The 19,461-nt window shown below is 48.2% G+C and overlaps 1 protein-coding gene across 1 annotated transcript; it reads left to right on the top strand.

Moving 5' to 3' along the window:
* The first annotated feature begins 314 nt into the window (after positions 1 to 314).
* hao1 (hydroxyacid oxidase (glycolate oxidase) 1) lies at positions 315 to 19,171 on the top strand. The gene is made up of 8 exons (XM_080487532.1): positions 315 to 465; positions 2,869 to 3,020; positions 14,985 to 15,240; positions 15,316 to 15,488; positions 17,582 to 17,673; positions 17,773 to 17,931; positions 18,000 to 18,069; positions 18,525 to 19,171. The coding sequence occupies exons 1-8, from the start codon at positions 329 to 331 to the stop codon at positions 18,590 to 18,592; spliced, it is 1,107 nt and encodes a 368-aa protein (XP_080343658.1). The 5' UTR covers positions 315 to 328; the 3' UTR covers positions 18,593 to 19,171.
* Positions 19,172 to 19,461: the final 290 nt, after the last annotated feature.

The raw sequence follows: 19,461 nt of genomic DNA, 5'->3' as shown, positions 1-19,461 counted from the left end.
ATTTCTTCATCACCTGGTAACGTGAAAAGTGTCGATTCATCTGGAACACTGAACGCCTCGTAACGTCATCACTACTACTGACATGTTTTTGTGATTGTCAAGTTTTTATTCTTTTAACATTTTTAGCTGTTTTACCTTTCATTGTCGTGTCGTGTTCAAACCCTTTTCTGCTGGCCTCTGAGCCATTTCCTTTGAAAGCAGTGGTGATTGAGTCCCGCAGTGTGGCTGGTCAGAGTCCGCCGGGCCTGGCCAGCCTGAGTAAACAGGACCGACGTGGGCAGTTAATGATTGTTGCAGCTGTGCAGTTTGCAGGAGCTTCAGAGGAAACATGTCCGCACAGAAAGTGAGCATGGATGACTTCCAGGACGAGGCCCGGAGGACGCTGCCCAAAGCAGTGTACGACTACTACTGCTCAGGAGCTGATGAGCAACGCACGCTGGCTGACAACATGGAGGCTTTCAACAGGTACCTGAACTCCAAACCCACATTCACCTCAGGACTCCAGCCTGCAGCGCCGACCCGTCTCAGTCGGCCTTCAATTATTACATTATTGACAAAATTTTACAAAAATGGAATAAATACCTTGTAACTTCTCCATAAAGAGTTGTGTGTCATTGCATACTGATGGGAGTTAATGGAGTGTTTACTAATATCTCTCCAGGACGCATGTAGAATGTCAAAAGTATAGGTCCCAACACAGAACCCTGTGGAACCCTGTGGAACGTCAGTCTGAGCTTATTCACTTTGGATTGAACAGTCGTAGCAACAACCAATAAATGAATACCTGCTAATTACACTAGAAGTTTGGCTTCTTTAAATGTAATAAACAGTAACACAAGACTTGTATTTGATCAAATATTTAGTTATTCCATTTATTATAATCAGGAAACGGGTAAATATGATGTTATTGGCTGCAATTATTCAAATGTATTTCTCTCCTGAAGCTTTTTTTTATTCATACACTCAGTTGTGTCCCTGTTTAAACCACATATGTTGATTTTTAGTTTATAATGCAAAAGCTAAACCTCCACCAGCTCTTCTTTTGTTACTTGTGTGACCTGGTAATATTAAAAGCACAGGAACCAGAGACTGAGAAGATGTTTCATTTACACAAGAGAAACAACTTGCCTCCAATAAGCTGATTGCAACAAAGGGTTAAAATGTCATGTTAAAACATCAGGCAAGCAGTGCAATTAATGGATTAACTGGAACATAAAGGCAATAACTGCTGTGGGGTTGGACTGCTCTATCAGGGCAGTCTAGAGTTACACAACAAGGTAAGGTCACCAAAAATGCAGGCAAATAAAACACACCTTCACAGTTATCAATTAAAACCAAATTAAACACAAAGTTCCGTTCACACTGCAGGTCTTGAAGCTAAATTCCAATTTTTTTCTGCTGGATCTTTCACGTGTCTTTTTATGGAAGTTTACAAAAGGCGCAATTTTCAGCCGTCTGCATCATCGAAGCCGTCACACTGTTCACCACTGTACAAGACGCACTCCAATAATGGCTTTCACAGACTGTACGAATTCAGTCTGCGCCGACTCGATGTGATCATGCAAAAAATAAGACGTCCTCAGCGTGCGCCATCCATTCAGGAAAAATCAAGGTGCTAAACATGGACAGAACTCTTGTCCTGTCTGATGTTTGGAGAAAAATCCCTACAAAGGAAGAGAACATAGATGCAGTCGTGGTCCAGGGAGAGAGAACTCAGGAGGCCAATTCTGCCAAGAATTAGTACTTGTACTTGAAGTACTTGTAAGCATGTAATAGCATTTTACGTTCGTGTGTCGTGTGTATAACTGCGTCATGTCAGCCTGCATTTTTATTGGTTTGTTAAGCTGCCGTGATCACAGCTGCTGCTACGACACAACCAGTACTGGCCACCAAACCTCGGCCGTCCTGGAACTGAACACAAAGCCCCACCAGTTTGAGCGGAACTGCCAATTTTACTAAAGATTCTCTCACGAGCCGATCTTTCCTCTCAGACGGACGAAAAATCTCGCTGCATTTGAAGCCTTGAAAAGCGGCCTCTATCAGATGGCCGTGTGAATGTGAGAATGCATCAGAAGACGGCGTGAAGTCAGGCCGAGCACGTTGTTAATGTAAGTAAATATGGATGGCACACGGGTCAGCACCAGGGTGGCATGATTCACTGTTTCCAGCCCAAAGAACTTCAGAAATGTACCTCCATAAAGACCAGCCTAAATCTCAGCCTGTGTAGGAATCATGTTAAAACCATAAAACTACTATGCCTGATAAAGAACACACCACCAACACACAAATGCTGGAAACAAAGTTAAAAGGTAAGAGAATTTGACTCCCCAACTGGGGGATGCCTATCATATCTGGCAACACAGGTCAGCGTGTAGATCCATTTTCAAGTGGTTATTGAATAGGAAAGACAACATGAGACAGCACGGAGGAGAATGAGGGGGAAAAGCACAGCTTTTATTCTGGCAGAGCTGCTTCATCCAGCGCTCCTCTGTGACGTCAGTGACGAAGCAGTCACATGTAGAAACATATGGAACTGGTACCACATAGGAACGGGGCCTGGGTCTGATGGGAAACAATTGGAATTAGAGATTTCAAACGGAAACCAAACAGGTTGGAGGTGAGTCACTGTAAGTAAAAACTTTGAATTGGGTCTCATTTCACTGCAGTGTGAACGTTCCCTAAAATACTCAGGTGAGTCTCGGTGCAGGAAGAAAGGCTCAGGTGAGCTTCCCACCCCTTTTTATTGAGGGCCGCTTTTCCTGCAGACTTCCTGTTACCAATCATTCACACATGAATCATGTAATCACTTCATAATGGCCTTATTCCATTTACAGTTAAGATTTCCATCCTTGTACGATGTGTGTGCAGATGGTACCTGATCCCCCGGGTGCTCCGAGATGTGACAGCGGTGGATCTGTCTGTCACCGTGCTGGGTCAGAAAGTCAGCATGCCCGTGTGCGTGGCAGCCACCGCCATGCAGAGGATGGCCCACCCCGACGGAGAGACGGCGACAGCTAAAGGTAACCACGCAGGTCACTCTGATGCTGGAGTCAGGCCAACGTCGCCTCAGCTGCTCAAAGGCCCAGAAACAGCAGGGAAATAGTAAACTCCCAATGAATATGCCAGCGTCTGGTGGCCGGGCCTTTGCCCACGGGGTCCTGCCGGGCCCAGCCCAAAGGCACAACACGGGTCCCTCCTCTTCCTCCTGTGAGCCCACCACCCACAGAGGCTACCGTACGGGTCGGGTGCAGTGTGGATTGGGTGGCAGTGGACGGTAGGGGCCTCGATGACCTGATCCCCCGACACAGAACCTAGCTTTTGGGACATGGAACGTGACCTCGCTGGGGGGGAAGGAGCCTGAGCTTGTGCGGGAGGTAGAGAGATACCGTCTAGATATAGTCGGGCTCATGTTGGGATTTATGGTTGGTTATTAGCATTAAATTACTGTAAGTAATAGATTACTGAAAGTAATAAATCACTGGAAGTAATTTATAAAAAATTTAAATTATTAATGGAAGTAAACTGTCATTTACTCCTTAACAACTCCTAAAGTAATTGAATAATTACTTTAAAAACAAAAAAAAATGAATAAATGATCAAAAATTATTTATTAATTAAAAAATTATTAATTTGCATAAATTTCTTATTTATGTATTAATAATAAATCGGGGCACCACCAGATAAACTGGAAATAGCTAATACCAAAATATCAATCTCGTTTGTAAAAAGTTTATTTAAGTTAGTTAATATTTCTGCATAAAATATAATGAATGGAAGGTGTGAGATCCGAGCACAGACTGTTACAAACCAGTGAATTGTCAACAATAAATACACAATAATCACCAAGAAGCATACAATTCAGCTAACAGGCGTTTATTAATAAAAATGTATTAATTCATAAATAATTCTGGAATCATCTCATAAATCAACACATTCAAATAGCAAACGACATCGAACACGGAGATCTAATCTATTAAACAGCAACACTGTGTACAAAGAGTGTGCGTGTGTGTGCGTGTGTGTGTGCGTGTGCGTGTGCGTGTGCGTGTGCGTGTGTGGATGGTCTGGAGTGACGAGGGGGTGTAATGACCTCGTACGTCCACCAGGTGGAGGCAGACGTCGGCGGGTCAATGCGGTGACTGTGACGACCACTAGGGGCGTGCGGCGGCGCGCAGAGGGAGAGCGCAATAACCTAATGTGTCCACCAGGTGGATGTCAAGAGGGATTGCGATGACCCACGCGACCACTAGAGGCGTTTGACTCGCTCTTTCTGGGGACGCAGCGGTTGCTTAGCGGCCAGATAAACAAGACGTCCGTCGAGCGCGCGTGCGCGAGGGCGGTCTCGGAGCGAGTTAGTCTACCGAGAGTGTAATGAACGGGCGGTTCCGTTGGCCCGGTTCTGAGCACCGGAGTCCTAAGTGGAGGTCGGGACCTGCAGTTAGAACTCTTGTGATCGAAGCAGATCTGCTCTTGCAGCAGGTTACATTTAGGCGTTAGATGCAGCAGTGTGTGTGAGCTTATGTTGATCAGTTGAGGGGGGGCGCATTGCTGCGAGGCAGATGTGGGTTAGTAGAAGTAGGGGAGAGATGAGAGAGGATGAAGACAAGAGAAAGACAGAGAATTCTGCGAGGCTCGGTTCTAAACCCTGGTTCCTCCACACAGAGCTCCCAGTGGGCCTGGAGCTCACTTGGACCTCTGGTTCTGAGGCGGAAAACCAGAGTCCTGGACTTGGTTGGTGCGCATGAATGCGCATACACAAACTAATGAGATGCTCCGGCCTTCTGAGCAGCACATGGAAACACATTGCATGTTAACAGAACATCATTCTAACTATTCTCTGCCCAGACAAAAGCTCTCACCCTCTGTGGTTTGGTGCTGTTGGTTCTGTTGCTCTGGTAACTGGTTGTTACCGGGTCTGAATTCAGCGTCCTGAATTCAGAGGCTTGGCTTCAGCTGCAGGAGTGGACAGCTGAGAGGATGATTTTGGAGAGGAGGAGACGCTGGCTCTGGTCTCCAGAATCCCCCCGCCCCCCCCCCCCCCCCCCCCCCAAAAAAGGGAAAAATAGAAGAAACAGACGGAGTAGTCCAAACTGGATCCTGCACGTCCAGCGGGCCGGCGTTGGTGGTTCTTTTGGACTTACTGGGTGCTCTCTTCATCATTCGGGTCGGATTCGAGCGTCCTCATTGGCCACTTCCGGGATCTGGCTCGCTCCCCTGCTGTTTTATGGCCTGTTCATTGTCCCTGGTGATTCTCCTTCGGGGGAGAAACTTTGGGAAACAGTTCACTGGAATCTTCAGCCCAACACTCACCTCCAGTCACAGCTTGGACTCTGGAACCCAGCTCCTCCACAGGGGCTGGACACTCCACTTTTCTGGAGTTGCCCGCGGTGAGAGGCGGCGGGCTGGCATGGGCCTGCTTATTGCCCCACAGCTCAGCCGCCATGTGTTGGAGTTCACCCCGGTGAACGAGAGGGTCGCGTCCCTACGCCTTTGGGTAGGGGACAGGTCTCTGACTGTTGTCTCGGCCTATGGATCGAACAGCAGTACAGAGTACCCGACCTTCTTGGAGTCCCTGGGAGGGGTGCTGGATAGTGCTCCAACTGGGTACTCCGTTGTTCTATTGGGGGACTTCAATGCCCACGTGGGCAACGACAGTGAGACTTGGAAAGGGGTGATTGGGAGGAACGGCCTCCCTGATCTGAACCTGAGAGGTGTTCTGTTATTAGACTTCTGTGCTAGTCACAGTTTGGCCATAACGAAGACCATGTTCGAGCACAGGGATGTCCATAAGTGCACTTGGCACCAGGACACCCTCTGCTGGAGGTCCATGATAGACTTTGTGGTTGTGTCATCTGATCTCCGGCCATGTGTTTTGGACACTCGGGTGAAGAGAGGGGCAGAGCTGTCAACTGATCACCACCTGGTGGTGAGTTGGATGCACTGGACGAGGAGGAAGCCGGACAGACTCGGCAGGCCCAAACGTGTCACGAGGGTCTGTTGGGAACGCCTGGCCGAGCCCTCTGTCCGCGCAGTCTTCAACTCCCGCCTCGGGGAGAGCTTCTCACGGATTCCGGGGGAGGTTGGAGACATTGAGTCCCGGTGGACCATGTTCTCCACCTCCATTGTTGAAGCTGCTGCTCGGAGCTGTGGTCTCTGGTGCCTGTCGTGGCGGTGACCCCTGAACCCGGTGGTGGACCACGGAAGTAAGGGATGCCGTCAAGCTGAAGAAGGAGTCCTATCGGGTGCTGTTAGCTCATAGGACTCCAGAGGCAGCTGACAGGTACTGGCAGGCCAGGCGGGCCGCAGCCCGGGCCGTGGTGGAGGCAGAAACTCGGGTCTGGGAGGAGTTCGGGGAGGCCATGGAGGAGCACTATCGGTCGGCCCCAAGGAAATTCTGGCAAACCGTCCGGTGTGTTCCAACTACAGGGGGATCACACTCCTCAGCCTCCCTGGGAAAGTTTATTCCAGGGTACTGGAGAGGAGGATCCGGCCGTTAGTCGAACCTCGGATCCAAGAGCAACAATGCGGTTTTCGTCCAGGTCGCAGAACACTGGACCAGCTCTATAGTCTCCACCGGGTGCTCGATGGTTCATGGGAGTTCGCCCAACCAGTCCACAAGTGGATCTTGAGGGGGAGTTTGACCGTCTCCCTCCCGACGTCCTGTGGGGGGTACTCCAGGAGTATGGATTCCGGGACCCTTTGTTAAGGGCTGTTCGGTCCCTGTACGCCTGGAGCAGGAGTTTGGTTCACATTGCTGGCAGTTGGCTTCATCAAACCTGGACCTTCAGCAAGCACTGGCGCGGTTCGCAGCCGAGTGTGATGCAACTGGGATGAGGATCAGCACCTCTAAATCCGAGGCCATGGTTCCCTACCAGAAAAAGGTGGTTTGCCCCCTTCAGGTGGGTGGAGAGCCCTTGTCCCAGGTGGAGGAGTTCAAGTATCTCAAGGTCTTGTTCAGGAGTGGGGGGAAGATGGAGCGTGAGATCGGCAGGCGGATCGGTGCAGCGTCTGCAGTTATGCGGTCGCTGTATCGGTCCTTCGTGGTGAAGAAGGAGCTCAGCCAAAAGGCGAGGCTCTGGATTTACCGGTCGATCTTCCTTCCTCCCCTCACCTATGGTCATGAGCCAGTTGATCTTCCTTCCTACCCTCACCTATGGTTATGAGCTTTGGGTCATGACTGAAAGAAGGAGATCCTGGATACAAGCGGCTGAAATGAGTTTCCTCCGTAGGGTGGCTGGGCGCCCCCTTAGAGATAGGGTGAGGAGCTCAGTCACCAGGGAGGAGCTCAGAGTAGAGCCGCTGCTCCTCCACATCCAGAGGAGCCAGCTGAGGCTCGGGCATCTGTTTGGGATGTCCCCCGGACGCCTCCCTAGGGAGGTGTTCCAGGCATGTCCCTCTGGTAGGAGGCCTCGGGGCAGACCTAGGACACGCTGGAGGGACTATGTCTCTCGGCTGGCCTGGGAACTCCTTGGGGTCCCACCGGAAGAGCTGGAGGACGTGTCTGGGGTGAGGGACGTCTGGAGATCCCTGCTGAGACTGCTGCCTCCACGACCCGGACTGGATAAGAGGAGGACAATGGATGGACGGATGAATATGAAAAATAAAGAAAAATCTCGAGGTTCTTTCAGCACTAATGATTCTGGTTTACATGTTTGTTTGAGACCAGAGAAAGTTGAAATGGCTGAACAGCTGAAACTTTCCACCAATCTCATGAGCCTGGAGCTACCAAGACTTTAGAGCCAGTAAACTTTTAACCTGTAAAGATTTTCCATAGTTTGTGTAACCCAAAGGTTCTGCGTGTCTGCTGAGGAGCACCTCTCCACAAAACCTCTGCGTTGTTCCTTATGTTTGGGTGCACGGTGTCATGCAGAGGAACACACAGCAAGGGTCGTAGTTCTGATGGAGACTGGTTGTATTTCTTGTTCATAAACGTACAACTTTCACCCACCGTGAAAAGAAATAGTACTTTGAAACACGGCACCCTCTACAGAACACTTGGAAACAATAGTGTTCTGGAAAGGACAAACAGCTAGAATTGTCATGTTAAACAGGACTACGCACAGTGCTACAGCACCATCTAGTGCTGTGTTTCAGGTACTCCCTCACATTTACCTCCATCCCAGCCATCAGACCAAACACTTCGTAACATCCAGACATTGGAACAGTAAAGGGAAGCAATGCTAAAGATCAGGGTGCTGCTTTGCTATAAGAGATTGTGATGGTACATCTCTAGATGTGACGTGCTGGAAGTGAGCTGGTATCACTAACGGCTACACAGGACTCTCCACTTCCACATTCAGGACCTCTGTACCTTCATCCTCCACTAGCAGTCTCCAATAGATCCTTTCCTCGTTGTCTTCTGTCCTGAAAATATCCCAGCCTGGTCTCCTCCACAACTGCTCCTCATACTTCCTCCACTGGGAGGAACGTGCACTGGGTAAAGAGATTGTGGTGAACAACTCTGCTCCACCATCCTCCTGGCGCATCACATAAACAGGAAAGGTGGGAGGGGCGCATACCAAGATGGCAGCATAGAGCGGAGCTCCCAAGTCGATTAGGTGAATTATCCCCCAAAACTTAGAAAAAACTTGAAAAACACGAATATTTGATCAACGCGAAATGAGCGGGGGACGAGGAAAGAAAGGTTCAAGGAAGAAAACCATGTCCAATGACCCAGAAGAACCCGACCACGAGGTCGATCCAATGGAAGGGGAAAACGTGAGTGTCGAACAGCCTCATTTATTAATGGAGAGTCTCGGTGTTATTACAACAGGAATACGAAACTTGAAGAAAGAGCTGAAAGAGGATCTTACGAAATTCGGAGATGACTTCAAAGCAGAAGTCAGACGAGAATTCGCCGGGTTCAAAGAGGAAATTAATAAAAAAATTGAATGAAACGCCGAAGAAATTAAACAGCAGCGGAAGGATATTGACGAGATGCAGGAACGGGTGACTGAATCGGAAGAGTGGTGCGTGGAGGCGAAATGTGCAATCCTCACGTTACTACAACAACAAAAGAAACTACAGGAAAAGTTGACCGAGGTGGAGGGACACGGAAGACGCTGCAACTTGAGGATTTATAATGTCGCTGAAAGGGACGGTGAATCCATGCCTGGACTGGTTGACGCGCTCCTTCACCGGGAACTCGAGTTACCGGAAAGTTCCGAGTTACAAATTCAACGAGCGCACAGGAGCTTTGGCAGAAAACCACCAGCGGGACGTCTCCGAGATCTGTTGAGGTCAATTTCCTGAAATACGAGACAAAAGAGGATATTCTGGCCAAAGCATGGAAAAAGAAGATTGAAATCGACGGGAGACGCATATTTTTTGATCAGGATTATCCGACGGAGGTGATGAAGAAACGCAAATCATACGTAGCGATTAAAAAGACCCTCCACGGAAAGAAGATCCGCTTCCAAACACCGCTGGACAAGATGAGGGTCCACTGGCCGGAAGGACCAAAGACATATAACAACGCCGAGGACGTGCTACAAGACATGAGGAAGCGAGGGATGGAGACACCTGAAAGACGTGATGGCGCGGCCGACACCGGAGCGCCGCTGGAGGAGCGCCATCTTGAGGAGCGCCATCTCGAGGAGCGCCATCTCGAGGAGCGCCATCTTGAGGAGCGCCATCTTGAGGAGCGCCATCTCGAGGAGCGCCATCTCGAGGAGCGCCTCCAGAAGGCGCTTCAATGGCGACGCGTCGGAGAGAAACAGGGGCAGAGCGGATCCGCTGCAGCATTAGAGGATCTGAGTCAGGACGCAGGAAACCGAGCAAAGGAAAGACTAGAAGAGTTTAAAGATAAAGCAGTGATATCTACCTGGTTAACAGAGAAAAGGTTTGGTTTCTTTTCTCTTGTTTGTGTTTTATTCACTGAACCTTTTGTGTTTTGGACAATAATCGACAGAGAGAGTTACTAAATTAATAACTGTTGGACTTATCTGGTGACATGGGAAGACCTACATCAGGTCTTCCCCCGAACACTAGGGGGGGCCCTTTTTTGTTTCCAGAAGGTTATCCCCCACTCCTACCAACGGGGAGATGGGGTCGGTGTTGTGAGCGGCCCCTGTTTGCTGTGGAGTTCAGGTTCTGTGTTTGACCTCTTTGTGTTCTCAGGGCTGTGTTTTTTGATATTGTTGATAAAGTTACAGTTGAGGGGCCGAGGATCATTTCAAGGGATTTAAATGATGCAACATAGAGATATAAAGGTGGTGTCATTAAATGTTAACGGCTTGAAGAATGTCAAAAAAAGAGATAAAACTCTAACCAAGCTCAGAAAGGAAAAGATGCAGGTCATCTTCCTTCAGGAGACGCGTCCGTCACGGGAGGAGCAGGCTGAGTTTAAAAAGTTCGGCTATAAGAACTCGTTTGCCAGCTCATTTGGAGAAAATCATAGAAGAGGAGTGGCAATATTGATTTCTAACGCTCTGGGGTTTGAGATGATCAAAGAAATAAACGACAAGGAAGGGAGATATGTCATGGTCAAGGGTACTCTGGAAAACGAACTGGTTCCACTGTTTAATGTGTACACACCCCCAGAATGTGGGAAGAAATTCTATAAAACAATATTTGATCTTTTGAACTCAGAAACAGAAGGGACATTGATATGTGGAGGGGATTTTAATGTGGTACTGGATTATAGGTTGGATACGACAAGTACAAAAGGAAGCAAAAAGAAAATTAGTAGTTATGTAAACATGTTGGTGTCACAGATGGACATGTTGGATGTATGGAGGGAACTCCACCCACTTGATCGAGATTATACCCACTATTCAGTCCCTCATGCCATGTACTCCAGGATTGATTATTTCTTGTTGAATAAGAGTGACATACACAGAATAAAGGAGTGTCGGATAGGGGTAGCTGATATATCAGATCACAGTGCAGTTTATCTAAAAATTAATTTGAATAATAAGAGGAAAAATACAATATGGAGACTCAACGAAGGTATTCTAAACAATAAGGCGCTGATTACAGAATTGAAGGGAGAAATTATGAGATACGGAGAAGAAACTGATAATGGGGAAGTAGATCTGACGATTTTATGGGACGAGAGGGAAGCTGATATCATACACAGCTTTTGCCAAAAAAAACAGATTAGAGACGTATCAAAAGCAAATTGGTAAATTAAAAGAATTGGAACAGTCAAAGGACTGAGAGGTATATACTCAGATTCAGGAAGTAAGGAAAGAAATAGATGATATACTGTTAGAAGAGGTGGAAAGGAAGGCAAGATTTTGTAAACAAACGTACTATGAGGGAGGAGCAAGAGCCACAAAAAACATTGCCAGACGTATAAGGAAACAGCAAGCCTCAACAAACGTACATAAAATAAGGGACCCCATCACAAATGTAACTCTATATAAACCGGAAGAAATAGAGAAGGCTTTTGAGGAATATTATAGTAAACTGTATTCACGGCGTGCTTCTGTAGGAGGAGAACATCTGACAGAGTTCTTAGAAGGATTGGATTTGTCATCTATAGGCGCAAAACAAAATAAGATGCTGACCTCAGAAATCACACTAAAAGAGAGAGAAGAAGCAATTAGCCGGGCAAAACCGGGGAAATGACCTGGAGCAGATGGATTTGGGGCCTCATTTTATAAAACCTTCAAGGGGGAGTTAACTCAGTATTTATGTGACTCATTCAATTGTACCCTCAGGTCAGGTAGGACCCCTCCCTCATGGAAGGAGACCATCATCTCCATAATCCCAAAGGAGGGCAAGGATAGAGAATGCTGCAGTAACTACAGACCCATATCACTCTGAAATGTGGATTATAAGCTGAACACCTCCATTATAGCCAAAAGATTAGAGACATTTATGCAGGACCTGATCGATGAAGACCAATGTGGGTTTATCAAAGAAAGGCAAACACAAGATAATATCAGACGGTCTGCATATTGTGGATTATGTCCAAAGAAAGGGGGAAAATGCAATTTTGGTTAGTATTGATGCCGAAAAGGCTTTTGATAGTGTAGATTGGGAATTTTTATATACGGTACTGGCAAAATTTGGATTCAATGAACAATCAGTCAATTGTATTAAATCACTATATCAGCAGCCTAAAGCAAGGGTCCAAATAAATGGAACCCTAACCCAGCTGGGACCTAACCTTGAACCCTAACCCTTAACCCTAACTATAACCCTAACCCTAAACCCTAACTATTACCCTAACCCTAACTATAACCCTAACCCTAAACCCTAACCCTAAACCCTAACTATAACCCTAACCCTAAACCCTAACTATTACCCTAACCCTAACTATAACCCTAACCCTAAACCCTAACCCTAAACCCTAACTATAACCCTAACCCTTAACCCTAACCCTAACCTTAACCCCCTAAAGAGTTCAGGAAATGAGCATATGAAACAAACATTCCTACAAATGAATAAAGGAAGTGATGTCAGCAGTCAGACCTTTAATGGTATATACTACTACATTCACCTGTTTGAGAAGAACTCCGTTTGAATGCTGAATCTCTGCTCTGGCTTTCCACTGCAGCAGTACCAGTACCACCACACTCGTCACTTGTGTTACAAGGAGAGGGAACGATGCATTGAGTTGCTGGGCAAAGCGCTCCCAGGTCTGCCTCTGCCCTTGAGCAGTGATCCTGGGACCAGTTAGCCTCTTAATATGGTTTTATTTTCCTCCAGCAGCTGTGCTCCCAGCAGCACTGCTCTGTCCAGTGGGGCTTTCTGGTGGTTTCTTTGGTTTCCATTCCGGTTAGTTACATTTGTTGTTTTCATCATTCTGCCAAGTTGAATCTCTTTTTAGAAGAGCTCCACCAGTCACAGTAGTTGGTGACGCTTCATTGCGTCCACCATTAAGATCAAACACATTAAACAGAAACGGCGCACCAAGCAGAGACAAAAACAAACATGCCTTTAAACTATTTACTTTTTTCACACCTTCAAAACAATAGTCCGCACAGTGCGTGGCTCCACTGATTAAACAAACGGAGAACATCTCTCCTTTCTCTTCCTCTTTCCGTCATCTTGTCGGTTTAAGAAACTTTTAGGCTTCTTAAAAGTCCTCCTCACTACTCTTAGTGGTTTTCCACCTCAGGTACTGTGAGGGCTGAAGATGCTTTGTGAATTATTTTTATCTCAGGAAAGAAAAATTCTAAGAAAAGTCTTAAATTTTGAGGAATTGTAAGATTTTTCTTAAGAGTGACGTCACAACGAGCTTCTTTCAGCCTGAGGATGCTTCATGAATAGAGACAAGGAGCACAGAGGCTCTTTTCTGTCTTCCTTTCTCTAACAACCAATCAGCTTTCAGCAAACTGCATCATACATAGTAACGAGGTCGACCACTCCTCTTCACTAAGGCCCTGTTTACACGACAACGTTTCACGTGACAACACCTAATCCGCTAAAATAAAAGGAGAGAGTTTCCACTGCAGCAGTGGACACAGAGACAACGATGTAGTTGGTCTGCCGGGCCACTGGAGGGCGCTGCTGCTTGATTTTGTAATGAAACAACACAGACGTGTGCAGAGAACAAAACACTATAAAGGTGAAGAAAATGGAGAGAACCTGACATCCTAGTGGACTGATGAGGAACCGGATGATATCAGGGAGAGTCTCAACTATTAAACTACTGATCTGGACCATAAAACTAGAATATGGACTGCGGGTCGTACCACTACGGGTCGTACCACCACGGGTCGTCACACCACGGGTCGTACCACCACGGGTCGTACCACCACGGGTCCTACCACTACGGGTCGTACCACCACGGGTCGTACCACCACGGGTCGTACCACTACGGGCCGTACCACTACGGGTCGTACCACTACGGGTCGTACCACTACGGGTCGTACCACTACGGGTCGTACCACTACACGGCCGCCATGTTTGTTTACAACTGAATGAGCAGGAGGGAGGGATGAGCAGTAACAGGCTCTGTAGCCTCCATCAGTCTCTGCAGGAGGGAACAGAGACCATGAAAGAATCTTTCCACTTTGGGAGCCGGATTAAAAACTTCAGGATACAGTGGATCAGAACACTGGTACCGTGTAAACGGACCCCCCAAAAGTGAAGAAAGTTTTGCGGATACACTCTAATTCGTTGTCGTGTCAACAGGGCCTAAGATAAATGTTGCTGTCAACTCCTTGATCAGAGTTGCTCTTAGACACTTCCTGAATCATTTTGAAGCTAAGAATTCCTTGCTGGGAACTTTAAGGCTGAGATAGGATCCCCCTGAGACGCTTCCTGAATACGGACACTGGAGTTTGTCTCACTGTGAAGTCGGAGAGATTCTTAAAGGCTGAATTGTTTTGAGAAAGGTCCATGTGCTTGCTGGCACTCCAGATATTGGAGGTGCTGACACAGGTCATCCTTGAAACACTGACTGCACAATTCATATTTCTTTATGAGACAAAACAAGATTTTCATGACACCGTCCGTCCGTCCGTCCGTCCATCTTCTTCCGTGGTAATCCATTTCAGGGTCGCAGGGCACTGGAGCCGATCCCTGCCTGCTGTGGGCAGGAGCAGGTACGCCTACAGGTACACCCTGGACAGGTCGCCAGTCGGTCACGACACTCCTCTTGATTTTTTGTCACATCATTTATAGTCTGTCTAACTTTTGTGGTTCTCATCAATATAAAGAATCTCAAACCACGGCATTGCTCCTCCTCTCTTGTGTCGCTGTGGGCGACGTTGTCGACAGATGACGTCACGTAGTACTCGTTGGATTTATCCCCAGAGCGAGTACCACACACTATTGGACCCCATACCTGATACTGGTGTTGGGTATCAAGAAATCCTTAGGCAGGAGTCTTCTGAGGCTGTGACTCTCAAGACCAATGTGAAGGTCCTGGAAGACGTTTTGTTCCTGAAACTTCGGAAACGATCCAGCTGATTCTTGGTTGAATGTTTTGGAAGACGTCCAGTCTCTGAGGAGAGGTGAAATGTTTTCCAAGTTGTATGTTGGAGTCCAGTTTAGTTAGCTCTCAAACCCTGTTCTCCTCCCAGCATGCAAAGCGGTGGGCACAGGGATGATGCTGAGTTCCTGGGCCACCTCGACCATTGAGGAAGTAATGTCAGCAGCAGGTGGCGCCCCCCTCTGGCTGCAACTCTACATCTACAAAGACCGAGAGCTCACGCTGTCCCTGGTGCACCGGGCTGAGAAGGCGGGCTACAAGGCCATCTTTGTTACCGTGGATACGCCGTACCTGGGCAAGAGGCTGGCTGACGTACGCAACCGCTTCAAACTGCCCCCACACCTCAGGTAGGACCCAGAAAGCAGATATGAGCCACGTTTCATCTTTAATCTGAATTTCCTCTTTAACCTGTGTTTTCTCAGCATGTCTAACTTCTCCACCGACACCCTGGCCTTCTCTGAGGGTAACTATGGTGACGACAGCGGCCTGGCCGTGTACGTCGCCAAGGCCATTGACCCTTCGATCAGCTGGCATGACATCAGCTGGCTGAAGGAGAACACCAAGCTGCCCGTCATCGTGAAAGGAGTGCTCAACGGTATGTGAAGAAGAAGCCAGAGATAGGCTCCACACCCTCTACTGGTCATTTTGAGGTAAAACACCTTCCGATCTCCACTTGTGGAGATGAATTTGGTCTTTTTGTTTGTGTTGCACTCACTCATAGGGCTTTTCCACCAAAAGAACCAGGTTCTAGTTCAGGTTCTAGTTCCGTTCTTAATGAGCAGCTCCATCGTCATGGAGCCAGTAGAGCCACATCATCACGTCACTCCAGAACGTGGTACGTCACTGGTTCCACCAATGTAGCGCCGGCAGGATCCAGGAACCAGGAGACGGACTGTACCAGTGGTTTGGTCCGGGTCGCTCCATCTAGTCTGACCTGAACCTCGGATGAAAACATTGAGTCTCCTCGTCGCTCTATTGCTGGGTTTTAATGTCCGTCTTGTTTTAGTCCAGAGTCCCGGAGTGGATATAAAGAAAATAATAATAATAATAATAATAATAATAATAATAATAATAATAATAATAGTAATAATAATAACCTGAATGAGTTTGGGTCTTATTTTTCAACATTTGGGCATTCCATAGTGAGTTTCTGAAACAATGGATGTGGGTTTGCGATGTTGACACTGGACTGGTAGATCACGGGAAGCTGGCTACTCTAAAAGTAGATGTTGGGTCAAAAAGATTGGGCACCCCTGATCGAAATGAAAAGCATCAAATCCATGACAGACCAAAGCTCCCAAGAACCAAAACAGCAGCATGTCTCCGGGAGTGATGGCGGTGGCAGGCCAGATCGTCACACTGAGCCTCTACGGAACACAAACTCAGATTAAATCAAATAAATCAAACTTTTCGTTTGAAATGTTGGGAATATCCAAATGTATATTCCCTGCGTGTCCTTGTCTTTGTCCGACTGAAAAAACTGACCTGAGAGGGTTGTGGTTCACACAAGTGTTTATTTAACAAAAAGGAAGAGACAAGGCGATCAGATGAGGACTCTGAGAAGGAGGGCAGTCCTCTGAGAGGGAGGGTGGTCCTCTGTGACGGCAGGGGGCAGTCTTCTAAAAGAGAGGGCGGTCCTCTGAGAGGGAGGGTGGTCCTCTGTGACGGTGGGGGCGGTCCTCTAAGAGGGCAGGGGGCGGTCCTCTAAAAGGGAGGGCGCTCCTATGTGATGGAAGGCGGTCCTCTGAGAGGGAGGGTGGTCCTCTGAGAGGGCAGGGGGCGGTCCTCTGAGAGGGAGGGTGGTCCTCTGAGAGAGAAGGAGGGCGGTCCTCTGAGAGGGCAGGGGGCGGTCCTCTGAGAGAGAGAAGGAGGGCGGTCCTCTGAGAGGGCAGGGGGCGGTCCTCTGAGAGGGCAGGGGGCGGTCCTCTGAGAGGGCAGGGGGCGGTCCTCTGGGAGGGAGGGTGGTCCTCTGAGAGAGAAGGAGGGCGGTCCTCTGAGAGGGCAGGGGGCGGTCCTCTGAGAGGGTAGGGGGTGGTCCTCTGAGAGAGAGAAGGAGGGCGGTCCTCTGAGAGGGCAGGGGGCGGTCCTCTGAGAGGGTAGGGGGTGGTCCTCTGAGAGAGAGAAGGAGGGCGGTCCTCTGAGAGGGCAGGGGGCGGTCCTCTGAGAGGGCAGGGGGCGGTCCTCTGGGAGGGAGGGTGGTCCTCTGAGAGGGCAGGGGGCGGTCCTCTGGGAGGGAGGGTGGTCCTCTGAGAGGGCAGGGGGCGGTCCTCTGGAAGGGAGGGTAGTCAGCAGCTGCTCATTAAGCTCCGCCCCTGGCAGAGACGTGCGTGCCACTGGCGCACTCAGGATTTTAAAAAGCACCGCCCAGCCACCCTGTCACCCACACTGCTGTTGCGTGCACTGCTCCTAGTGGCCAGGAGGAAAATAACCTCAGGCTACATTTCTATCAAATATTTCACATGTTTATTGGTGTGTTAGCTTCACTTTGAAAGGTAAACAAATGTTGGCTCCAGCTGTTGAAAGTTTGGAACCACGACTGCCCCTTTATTTGCCCCTGCAGTTGTCAGGGGGGCATTTACAGCCTTTAGCCACTTCACTTTGTTACTCACTGACTAGCTTGTGTGTGTGTGTGTGTGTGTGTGTGTGTGTGTGTGTGTGTGTGTGTGTGTGTGTGTGTGTGTATTACAGGTGAAGATGCTGTACTGGCAGTGAAGCATGGTGTCAGTGGGATCCTGGTGTCAAATCACGGTGCTCGACAGCTGGATGGCGTTCCAGCGACGGTGTGTTGACAGCTTCCATTTAACCCCACGATTCACACACATTTGACGTCCAACTCTCTCTGTCTCTCTCTGTCCCCCCCCCCCCCCCCACCACTCTAGCTGGACGTGTTGGAGGAGGTGGTCCAGGCCGTCCAGGGTCGCTGTGAGGTTTTTCTGGACGGAGGCATCCGGAGGGGGACGGACGTGTTGAAGGCTCTGTCTCTGGGGGCGTCGGCTGTGCTGGTGGGCCGCCCTGTGCTGTGGGGTCTGGCCTGTCAGGTGAGACTGGCTGCAGCCGCCTGTTTCCATGGAAACCGGTCCAGGTCCATCATGTTCTCTGTGTCCAGGGTCAGGACGGGGTCACCGAGGTCCTGAATCTGCTCAAAGAGGAGCTGCGCCTGGCCATGGCTCTGTCAGGTGACCGCCAACATGCTAATACTAGCATCCACTACAGCTTGCAGTTTAGCTTTAGCTTAGCATTAGCTTCAGTAAGTTACCCGTTTGTCCTTCACACCAGAGTCTGGGTAGCGGCATATTAATGCTAGCTAGCATTAGCATCATGTGACTACTGTACCTACCATAGCTTTAATAATGCTAACTTTTACACATAGCAGGGTAAGAGCAGCGAGCTAGCATTAGCATCAAGTAATTTATTGTGCATCAGAAGGTCCGGCTGCGACTGCTAAAGTCTGCTTGCTAGCATTTTTATATATGCTTTTACTTTAGCTGTCTTAGTGTGTGTGTGTGTGTGTGTGTGTGTGTGTGTGTGTGTGTGTGTGTGTGTGTGTGTGTGTGTGTGTGTGTGTGTGTGTGTGTGTGTGTGTGTGTGTGTGTGTGTGTGTGTGTGTGTGTGTGTGTGTGTGTGTGTGCAGGTTGCCGCAGTGTGTCTGAGGTGAGCCGGTCGTTGGTCAGGAGGAACCTCTTCTCGTCCAGAATGTGAGGAGCAGAACGTCGATGAAGCAGCAGAACTTCAGCTTACGGTTGATTTTTTCTTCACATTTCTTCAAAAGCAGCAGTGAAGCTTCATCTTCATCTTCAGTGGAACAAAGACCATCACTGCTAAACTATATCCGCTTCAATGACTTTAATCATAGATGACTTGATGATCTGAGGTCAGACTTGAACCTTCTGTTTTTTACGCTGAGATTCATCGTCGCTGCTGCGTTGAATGAAATGTAGTTTTCTCTTCTTTACATCTGAAAAGTTCAGCCTGTTATTTCAGACTGGAGGATATCTGAGCTTTTGGTTTCAATTGTTTCTTATATTTGTGCTGTTTGAGTGTTTTCATTAGGGATGCACTGTTACTACTTTTTTTTCCCAAAATTAGTAATGTATGAGTATTTGCATTTGAGTACTCACCGATACGAGTACTTAGGCCAATACACACATTTAGTTTTTTCCGCAGATATTATTTGAACAACATTCCTACATTGTGATGTACTGATGTACAAAATTTGTTCTTTTAAGGCACTGCCACATTTACTGTAAGAAAACCTTTCAATAAAACTTTTGTTATCAGAGTGTGTGTGTGTGTGTGTGTGTGTGTGTGTGTGTGTGTGTGTGTGTGTGTGTGTGTGTGTGTGTGTGTGTGTGTGTGTGTGTGTGTGTGTGTCCCCTTTGAAGGCTTCTTTATGCTACCAATGTTCACGAGTACGTGCGGTACTCGTGACGTCAAAATCGTCATCCACCCAAATTTTGTGACCGCGACCTCTGCGCAACTGTAGGCACCGACTGCTCATGTGCCGGAGCGTAATGGACGCTTGTGTGAGGAGATCCTCCGTCTCCTCGTCTGAACAACAATTTAACAGG

Source organism: Lipophrys pholis (assembly GCF_963383615.2).
Source record: "Lipophrys pholis genome assembly, chromosome: 19".
NCBI lineage: Eukaryota > Metazoa > Chordata > Actinopteri > Blenniiformes > Blenniidae > Lipophrys > Lipophrys pholis.
Note: the sequence above shows the minus strand (reverse complement) of the source record. Positions and strands in the feature narration are given on the sequence as shown.

Coding starts and splice junctions, on each gene's coding strand:
- hao1 (XM_080487532.1), top strand. CDS start 329: ATGTCCGCACAGAAAGTGAGCATGGATGACTTCCAGGACGAGGCCCGG. Junction 17,674..17,772: donor TGGATGGCGTTCCAGCGACG/GTGTGTTGACAG, acceptor CCACCACTCTAG/CTGGACGTGTTGGAGGAGGT. Junction 18,070..18,524: donor CCTGGCCATGGCTCTGTCAG/GTGACCGCCAAC, acceptor GTGTGTGTGCAG/GTTGCCGCAGTGTGTCTGAG.